Here is an 11,072-nt window from a genome sequence, read left to right as displayed (position 1 = left end):
CAATTTTTACTTTGAAAACAATGGTTTTGTCAAGCTCTTTAAAGAGCTTCAGGTCATTGGTCATATGGTTTGTGCAACCGCTGTCTATCAACCATGAATCACTGGAACTATTGCTTGTAGCAAAGCATGTTGCAACAAAGAGTTGTTCATCTTCTTGTTCCTCCACAACCACATTTCTCTCCTCTGATTTAGACTTGCATATTCGCTCTACATGTCTCATATTGCCACAATTTCTGCACTTGACATCTGACCTCCACCAACATTTTCTTTGAGGATGGTTTGTCTTTTTGCAATGCGGACAAGGAGGAAGGGTCTCACCTCGCTGCTTGTTGGAGCCATTTGATTTTTTGTTCCTCCATTTTTTATTCTTCTTGTCTTTGCCACCTCTTGAATTTTGTGCTTTCGTATGAAAAGCACCTTGTACCACCTCCTCTTTGCTCATCATTCTTCTCTACTCTTAGGCTTGTAAAGCATTTACAAGTTCTGCCATGGTAAGTTTTGACAAATCTTTAGTATTTTCCAAGTATGTAATAGTAGCCTCAAATCTTTCAGGAATAGTCACTAGTATTTTCTCAACTATTCTTGAGTTGGAAAAATTAGAACCAAGCAATCTAACTTTGTTAGCAATGCTAAGAAGCTTATTGGCATACTCTTTAATTGTTTCGAACTCCTTCATTATTTGCATCTCAAATTCTCTAACCAGATTTAGGACTTGCATTCTTTTAATCCTTTCATCTCCTTCGTATTCATTCTGGAGGAAACTCCATATTTCATATGCTAATTTGATGATCATGATTCTAGTGAAATTTTCTTTTGAGACGGCAGCAAACAAAGTAACTCTTGCCTTTGACATTCTTGTTTTCCTTTCTTTTTTGATTTTTTATCTGAGTCATTGTTGGATTAGTTGGTAAGGAAAGAACTTCGTAGTCTTCCTCAACAAATTCCCAGCTCAGATTTGATAATTGTTGGCATCAAACACAAGTGGTGCTAGTGCTATGTATGGTGTTTCAAAATCCATCTATCAGATGAATTAAAGCAAGGTGCTTTTGCTTTTTTGTGATGAATTTCACTCAATTCACTCACATGTCCTTCTTAAGAAGAAGACTCTAGATACCAATCTGTTATAAAATAAAGGAGATAAGTACACACTTTTCTATTAAATGATCATCTGTTTAAATACAATTTATTGGAACAAAAAGAAGTAATAATTACTGATGTGCTAAATAATAACCAAACAATAACATAACAATAACAAACTACTAACATAACAATAACTAACCATTAACATAACAACTATTAAGTAACAGAAAATAAAACAACTAATCCTAAAAACTTGATCAAACAATTAATAAAAAATAACAAACTAAAATGCAATTGCTGACATTGGGCAGGCTTTATGCCATACCGTTTCTGCATAAGAGTTGACATAGGTTCACCCATCCAAATATAATTAATTCCTTCATGATCGGTGAGGAATAAGACGAACAGGAAGGCCCTTGGCAGGAATAGGCGTAGGGTTATAAGTAACATTTCCATTAGGAAAAAGAGTTTCACACTTGAACCTCTTCACTAAGTTGTGCATGAACACCAATAGTTCCATTCGCGCATACTCTTTTCCAGGGCACATACTTGGCCCTCCACCAAATGGCACATAAGTATAAGGAGCTGGTCCAGTTCCTTCAAATCTGCTTGGATCAAATTTCTCTGGCTCAGGGAAGTACTCTGGATTTTTGTGAGTTGAATTTGCACTCCAATACAACTACATGACCAACAAAACAGTTTAAATAACGACCAAAAAAATCTCTTATGTCTCATTAGTATTCAACAATGGCATATGTACTATCGTCTTAGCATTTTCGTCTTACTATAGCTAGCACATACTTTTTCGGTTCCTTTTTTTTTAGTAAAATGAAAACAATAATGAATGTTCATGCTACAAAAGTAAAACATATACAATTTCTTCATGTTATGAGAGCAAGACAAAAGATCAAGTAAATTTTTGTAAGACGGTATTTTTAAACATTGAGGTTTAGCTAAATTCTAGCTAAACTAGTAAAGTCAAACATTTCAAACCATAAATGCAGAAGAAAATGAAAAAAAATATATCATCATGCATACATGTGAATCTGCTTGTATATTTGGCAAAAGTTCTAACATAATTTACCTTCCAGCCTTTTGGAATTGAGAATCCATCGAAGATAAAGTCATTGATGGCTTCCCTAAAAGCTCCTTGGGCTGGAGGGTTAAGCCTTATTACTTCACAAGCTACATTCCATGAATATTTCATCTTCTGGATGTCATCCCAATTCAACAACTCTCCTGGAGCTTTGGATTTTGCAATCGCCATTTGTTCTGAACAAATTACAAGATACGGAAAACAAACAATTTTATAAGAGTTTAATATGCTTGCATTTGTTAATATAATTTTATATTATCAATCGATAAAAAATTATTATTATTGATATGATTTTTTTAAAATTGATAAACTTAGCATATGTTACGTTATTAAGAAAAGTCACTTCTTTGTTTGGGTCGAAGATTTTTATTTCTACAACTATGTAGTCCAATAAATTAAACTAACAAATAAATCAATTATGAAAGCTATGCTTTGAAGACATGGCATCCCTGTGACTATAATGAATGATTATTTGGGTTTGTGATATTTATTAGTTTTTTTTACAGAGGGACGTGACACTCTTAATTTCATATCTTTTATTTTTCTTGTTATATTATATCATTTATTATATTATATTCTTTTTTATTTTTATCTCTTTTTAAAGGTATTGAACGGACTAAGGTGCTATTCACAAAAAAAAAAAAAAAAAAGAGAATAGACTAAGGTTCATTAGAATTTTTAAGTTTCAAAACCCAAAATTAAAATTAAGCTTCACTAGGATTTTTTTATAAACAAATGCAAAGCTGCCTTGAACAAACTGAAAATAAAGTATATATATTATACCCTTTACTTTTTTAAATAAAATAACTTGTTGATATAATTTTTTTGTCTTATAGTTTAGCATATTTAATGTTTAAAAATATTCGAGATGTATCACGTGAGAGGCTCATTTTTATAAGAATAACATCATTAAATACAAGTCATACAATTATATAAGAACATCCTAATGAGTGAAATTTAAGTAATTTATTTTATGTTATTTATCTTATGTTAAACACTTTTATATTATCCCTTTAAATAATTCTTAAATGATAATAAATTTTTTTTTACTCATAAGCAATGGGAACCTAACTTTAATCAATCCAATGACAAGTAAATCATCTCTAATGATAAAAAAATTTAACAACCATGTTTAAAAATAAGCAATTCGTTAAACAACTAACATTGGAAATACTCTAATGATGATTTAGATTTAGATTTAGAGTACTGTAAGATATGAGAGACACCCATAAACATATAGATATAAATAAAGACATGCATGCCTAATAAGAAGCCCACAAATACCTTGATAGACTCACTCCTTATTTAAGGACTCAGAAAAGTATTAGCATAGGTGATTTATATTTATGTCTCTTAACTAAGTTCTGAGATTTGATTTTCAATTTGAGCATGAAATGGTGATTAGAAGTATCACTTCACCTCTAAAGTGGAATGACTTGTTGGGAGAAGGATTAATTGAGTATTAAACAAAAACCCAATATACCTCCTCGTTATATTAAAAGAGATAGAGCTCACGTACCTTGATAGACATTTTCATAAATATTTTGAGGGAGCTCGGCAAGGTATTTGACAACGAAAGTGCAAACAGTACTTGTGGTTTCATGGCTACCTATCAGCAAGCCAAGGATCTTGTTGACAATATCATGTTCAGCCAAATATTGTCCATTCTCATCACAATATATTAGCATGTGAGACAAAATGTCTTGTGTTGGTGTGGACATTCCATTAGCTAGTTCCACCTTCCTCTGCTTGACAATCCTCAACAGCTCCCTCCTAATGAACTTGGAGGCCTTGATTCCTCGGTTGAACACAGTTCCGGGGAAGTTAATGGGCATTGATATAATTCCTGCATTCACCTGATTTAAAGGTTCTGCCAATTTCGCCACTTGATTCAAATCATCAATGCTCATGAACACACGGCTAGCCACCCCAAAGGTATACCTGTAGTACTGAGCGTCTCAGTGAAACAAAAATTAAAAACAAAAAAATACATTCATGTAAGAAACGACAAATCAAAAAAAGTATAGAGGTTCCAGTTTCTAAGAGAATAAGTACTTTCTCTTCTATCTAGTTTTTCACTCTATTTTCTTCTTATTTCTCTCACGGCAATACTTATCATATTTCTTATTTTCTTTATCTACATTTTTCTTATATCTACCTCTATAACATCTCCCATTATATCCATTTCATTTTCATCTTATATATCTCTACCTATTCTATCACATCCCTTGTCACATCTCTATTAAGTCTTCTCTCTCAATCCGGGGTAAAAACTATTATGAATAATAAAATTCTAATAAGAGATAACGGATTAATGAGATATAACTCTATACTAATTAATCTATATGCTAAGTAATATTTTTGTAATATAAAAGTATAAATTAATAATTAAATTTTAAAAAATATCTTTTAAAACAAGTTACAAATTTTGGACCACAATCATTAAATCTGACTGACTGATTCAACCAATAACCAGATCTATGATGGATTGAACTAAGGATCAGACCTATGGTTGAATCTGGCTAGGGGTGCAGGTCGGTTTGAGTTGGGTTTGGTAGAATCGAAGACCTAATCCAATCAAATTTGAATAGGTTGGTTTGGGTTGGATCAATGAGTCAAAACATTTAATTTTGTCGGTTCTTTTTTAAAACAAAATATTTTTTATAAATTAAAATTTTTATTAAATGAATCAGATACATCTATTTCTTGTTATATTTTTTATTAAAAAAATTGTAATACTACCACACTCCACTCTAGTGACTCCTAACTTTCTATCCATCCATGAGAGATGAAAAATTAAACATATCATATTCAAGATAAGAAATTTCAATAAGTATAATGATGATGAGTTTCAAACACTTTTTTCTATCAAAAATTAATGGGCCGTTGGAGGCCTATTATTTGCTAATAGATTGAAAAGATTTTTAGAAGCTCATTTAGAGTGGTTTTAATCAATAAAATTCTTGTCGTTTTGATCATAAAGGTTAAGAATACATTGATGCTTATTTAATTCAGGTTGATAAGTCTATATAATCAATAGTCAATAATATTTAATTTTAAAAAAAAAATTAAAAGTATATTATATATTACATATATTAATCATAATATAATAATTTAATACAAATTAATGCACCAACGAATTTAAATATTAAATGAATCAGATACATCTATTTCTTGTTATATTTTTTATTAAAAAAATTGTAATATTACCACACTCCACTCTAGTGACTCCTAACTTTCTATCCATCCATGAGAGATGAAAAATTAAACATATCATATTCAAGATAAGAAATTTCAATAAGTATAATGATGATGAGTTTCAAACACTTTTTTCTATCAAAATTAATGAACCGTTGGAGGCCTATTATTTGCTAATAGATTGGAAAGATTTTTAGAAGCTCATTTAGAGTGGTTTTAATCAATAAAATTCTTGTGATTTTGATCATAAAGGTTAAGAATACATTGATGCTTATTTAATTCAGGTTGATAAGTCTATATAATCAATAGTCAATAATATTTAATTTAAAAAAAAAATTAAAAATAATTATATATTACATATATTAATCATAATATAATAATTTAATACAAATTAATGCACCAACGAATTTAAATATTAAAACTCCTAAATCTCATTGCCATTCATGTGAACTTTCACTTTTTAATCTCTGCAAGGCTACTGATTTGAACCTTCCACCTTGAACTTAAAAGGCACACACAACTTACCACTAAACTAAATTCATATAATTCATATTTATTATGTGTAGTGAACTAGTGATAACATAATACATTAATTAATAATACAATAATTTTATAATAATTTATTATAAAATTAAATAAATTTTTAATCCATCAATTTTTTTAAATTTTAAATTTTAATTCCTAAATAAAAATTTAGCAGGTCAAACATTTTCTAAGATTATCATATGCTATTTTTATATTATTTAATCTTATTCAATTTTTCACTCTTAAAAATAGTCAAAAATTACTATCATACATCATAACTACCTATGTTCTTCTCATATCAAACCCAAGAAAAAACCACCTCACCAAATACAAAAGCCAGATTAACAAATTCACTAATCATTCTATGAAATTAAGGAATAAAGGCCATAAACCAAAATCTTCAATGTTCTGCGACGCTCCAAACCACCAACACTTCCAATCGACCAACGTGACATATTCAAAAGTAAAAGTTTGATTTAAAATAAAATAAAATGGGGAGTGAGAAACGATAAACTTTTACCCAGAACCATTAAACAACAACCCATGATTATGAATCCATTTTTCTAAACTACAACCGTTAGCCTAAAAACCAAATCCCAGACCCCCGATTTGGTTTTCCATCTTCGCCATAATGGACGTGGCTTCCACTTTCTACCTCCCCTCAGGTCAAAACCCCCTTTCGGTGAAGTTGTTGAAAGAGGGCAATACTGTTGGGGTCGGCGAAGTTGTTTGTCGATGGAGTCCAAGAGGGTGGCGGCGAGGTTGTTTAAGACAATATGTGTATAATACGTGAACTTTTAAAATAGAACCACAATCCTTATAAAACATTATAATTTGATAAAATAATGAAAATATTAAATTAGCATAAGCATCCAACATAAGTGTATCTAAATTAAAAAATACAAATAACGAACATATGCAAACGGTATTGATGTGAGTATAAATCTGACAAAATTTAATTAAAATTGGTTTTGATAAAAATAAAAATTACTTGTGCTTGTTTTAATTCATCATAATTTTTTCCATCAAAATTGATTTTTTAAAAAGAAAAACGTTAATAATTAAAAAGTAGTACCTCTTGGCCAAGGGCAATACGGTGACTTGGGTGTTGTTCTCCCACTCCAGAGCAAAGTGTCTTTGGGCAACAGTGTCCATAATACCAACGTAACGTTGGATGGCTTTGGCGCTGAGGAACTGAGGGAGAATGTTTCTCAACTTCTTGGCTTCTTCCTTAGAGTTTGTTTGAATATTCGTTGGGAACAACTTCTTGACATTTTCAGGCCACCACGAAATGACGTGTTTGTTCTCGTTAGAAAACAAGAACTTGTTACATGCGGCTCCACAGAAAATCACTGTAGGCTCCCCTAAGATGGAGGTCTTGAACACTTTGGAAGAGTACTCTGTCATGCGATCGGAGAAGAACTTCTCCGGAAGCCCCTTCCGTCCCGCCGACAGAAACTCCAGGCTCTCGCCGATCACCGGAAACCCCGCCTTCCCCGGCGGCAAGTTGGGGACGCTGAACGGAGAACGATGCCTGTAGAAAATGATGAAAAAAGAGACAGAGACGAAGGACACAAACAGTAGCACAAGGGTGAGGTAGTACAACTGCTCCATGATTTTTTTGGATTTGGATCCTCGCGTGATTAATTAATTGAAAAATGCTCGTCTTTTAAATGGAAAAACACACTACGCGGGTATCACATTGCTGGGTACCTCTATTTAAGAATTAAATAATTTTCGTGAAAAACGCAAGTAAATATAACGGTTGCGCGGAGACTTTTCACACAAAGATATAAGAAATAATAAATAAATATCTTTGTGAAATTAATAAACATTAATACTATTTAATATTTCTTATATATTCACAAGCGTTTTCCACGAGGATTATTTAATTCTTAGATGGACGTTTATCGAGGTTGAGATTTTTCCTTCTGGTACCCCAGCAAATTTTGCATTATTGGTTTAGTGTAATTTTTTTGGCCTTTTTTAAAAGAGGGGTAGTTTTTAAATTATTTTTCAAAAAGTTGTAATATTTGTTATAATTTTAATTTTTTTTAATTGAAATTGTAAATAAATTTGATTAATTTTTTTTACAACTTCAAAGTCGTAAATTTTTTTTTTGGGACTTTGAAGTCATAAGATATTTTATTTTATTTTATTTATGAATTACTACTTCAAAGTCATAATTCTTTTTACTTCATGCTATTTTTATATTTTATTTTTTTTTTGTTTTAAATTTTTTTTAAAATTATCAAAAATTTATTTATTTAATTATTAAATATATATTTTTAATTTTACTTGTGATATTAGTTTTATTTAATATATTACATTTTTTATGATTTTATTGAATATGTTATATATTTTTTAATGTTATTTTATTTAAAATATATTATATTTTTTATTTAATATATTTTGTATATTTAAAATTTAGATAATTTGATAAGCTTTAATTTTTGTTTCGTTAGATTCCTTGACATGAAAATAATCATATTAAATTATGATATAATTTTTTAGTTATCATGTAGGTACTTAAATAAATTACAAACTTAAGACACTTGAACATGCTGTGAATTTTTTTGAAGTTCAATTTTTGTTTCATTGGAGGTTTTTTTTCCTTAAAACAAAAATAATAGAGCATACTAATAATAACAATTGAAAAACAAAAATGACAAAACTAATCATAATTTGAAAGATGTTGTACAACAGTCATGTCTTCTTCCATTTGAACCATTATAATCAGTTGTTCATCATGTGCAACATCTTCATTGGTTATTACAATATGTTGATTTGTTATTGGGGCTAGCTGGGTTACTGCTATGCTAAAAATTATCTAAAATTTGTATTGGAAAAAAACTCTTCTAGTAGTTGGATTCTGCTAACACCTTTAATACGTCTTCATTATTTTTCAACTTTGTTGTTTCATATTCGACTAATTTTTCATAATATTTTGTATGACTTGATTGTCGAAAGAAAAATTGTCTAACCATTTGAGATTAATGAATTCCATAAGAGAAAACCCCTAGAAGCGCAACTTGCTTGATGACATCCTTGAGAGTTTCACTGCTACATCCCAAGGGAATTTAAAATCTTATTAGGTTAGTCCCAATGAAAGAGTAACCCAAAAAATTGTCTTGTTGTAGTCTCTTTCACTTGCTGTTATAATACAACATTGCATCATGATTAGGAGTGATGGTGGATCGAAGTAGGTTGAGTATATCATTGGGTGTGTTGTTGATGGTACATAATAATTCTATAGGGCCAACAAGCGGATATTGCTTATTGCACATTAACTTGTGTGAACATCATCATCATTTTTCAACTACAAAGAATGAAATAAAGATTGTTGACCTGCATCTATGGACGATTGTCGGTAGTAGATTTCATGCACAAATTTGTCATTGATTAGTTTAAGGGTATGGTGCATTCTACTCTTAAGTGTTTCAAAAGAACACTCATTAGGAACTCGCATTGGTATCAGAGTAAGATACTGAAAATAAACATCAGTTTGGTTGTGTTTGATTGATCCATTTGGAAAAATGAATGCTAACTTCGAGTTAGTAATGGTCTGAGTGCTTGTTTTTCCAAAGAATGTCATAACATTGACATTAAATTTTGTTTATGAAGGTATGTCGTGTGGAAGTATATGGTTGTATTAAGAGTGTTTGGTGTTATTTATAGTTGTTTGAATATTTTTTCCGTTGATGTCTATTGGATTCTCATAAGGTTAGAATTGTCTTTCTAATAGAGGATTGTTTGGAATCCAATGTTGATTGAGACATGTCATTATTCCAATTTTGCTTTTATCGATATAATGCATAGTATTGTCAATTTCAACTGTGATTTTATCCTGCTATTTGGTGTACCCGTTCATTATCAGTTTCATACTTTAAATTTAAATTGTGAGTTGTCAATTCATTGTTAGTTTTGTCGGTGAAGCATCTATTGCTTTTTTCAGAGAATTGGGTAAATTAAGAAGTGTTGTCAATTTTGACTGTTATTTTACTCTGCTACTTGATGCACCAGTCCATTTAATGTGTTGCTCAATCTGCAGGTTAATAGGTCATTCAAAGAATAAGTGTCCTCACCGTCCTAGAAGTTCTAGTCAAGTAGTTTAATTTTCTTTTTTATTTACTATTATGTTATCAATGTATTTAATTTTGTTGCAAGTTATATGCTTTAATTAAATCACTCTATATATGTAAATTAGAAAAAATTATCTCATACGAGAATGCTTTTAGAAAGAATTTTTCAACGAGATTGTTTTTAGTTATTTTTCTTTAACTAAAGTGCTTTTAGGGATTTTCTCAATTTCTTATTTTCTTCAAGATATTATTTATATTTTTATTTGTAATCTCTATTTAAATATATTTTTAAATAAGTCATCAAGAGTTAAAAATAATTTTATATCACAATATGAAATATTTATCATAAATATAAAAGATAATTTATTTTATAATATTTTTTTATCTCAGACCTTCGTTATAACATAATTTTATAAAATTATTTGTGTATTATAACTTTAATAATATAAAATAAATTATTATTATGTGCAAATACACATGTTAAAATACTATTTAGAATTAATTTATCCTTATTTTTATTTTCTAATTTTATTATTTTAAATTAATTTTATTTATTTATATTATTTTATTATCTTTTTAAAAAAATTCTTAAAAAGTACCCAAAAAAAAGAGAGAGAAAAACACCAAAAGTCCAAAAGGGATTGATTATCATTGCAACTTGGAACTAGCTAGCAATGTCATCTGAAGAAGTTCTGAAGGTTGTTTTCCCTTTCCTGGACGGTGTTGATCTTGCTTCTTGTATGGGTGTTTATAAGCCGTGGAAAGAATTAGCTAGCGGTGATTTCTTTTGGAAATGTTTGTGTGCCAAGAGATGGCCTTCAATCTGCAAGTGATCTAATCCTTCAACTTTAACCTACTACAACTTTTGTTGGGTGCACCTTTGAGATGGGGATTCACTTGCATTATAGAAACCATCATCATCCATAACTAAACATATAAAAAGGAAGAAAAGCACCAAAAGTCCAAAAGGGAAAAGGGATGTCGACGACTATTAAAACAGTGATCGAAACAAAGAGACATTATGCATGCTTTATGCCATATCGTTTCTGCATAAGAGTTGACATAGGTTCAACAATCCAAATATAATTCCT

The 11,072-nt window shown here is 29.9% G+C and overlaps 1 protein-coding gene across 1 annotated transcript; it reads right to left on the bottom strand.

The window, feature by feature from the left end:
• Positions 1–1,138: 1,138 nt before the first annotated feature.
• Positions 1,139–7,676, bottom strand: LOC100815640 (beta-amyrin 28-monooxygenase). The gene is made up of 4 exons (XM_003531801.4): positions 6,975–7,676; positions 3,696–4,117; positions 2,165–2,352; positions 1,139–1,759 (listed from the first exon to the last, which is right to left on the bottom strand). The coding sequence occupies exons 1-4, from the start codon at positions 7,511–7,513 to the stop codon at positions 1,460–1,462; spliced, it is 1,449 nt and encodes a 482-aa protein (XP_003531849.1). The 5' UTR covers positions 7,514–7,676; the 3' UTR covers positions 1,139–1,459.
• Between the last annotated feature and the right edge of the window lie 3,396 nt (positions 7,677–11,072).

Source organism: Glycine max, chromosome 8 (assembly GCF_000004515.6).
Source record: "Glycine max cultivar Williams 82 chromosome 8, Glycine_max_v4.0, whole genome shotgun sequence".
NCBI classification, from domain to species: Eukaryota; Viridiplantae; Streptophyta; class Magnoliopsida; order Fabales; family Fabaceae; genus Glycine; species Glycine max.
This window is presented reverse-complemented; position numbering and strand designations above follow the sequence as displayed.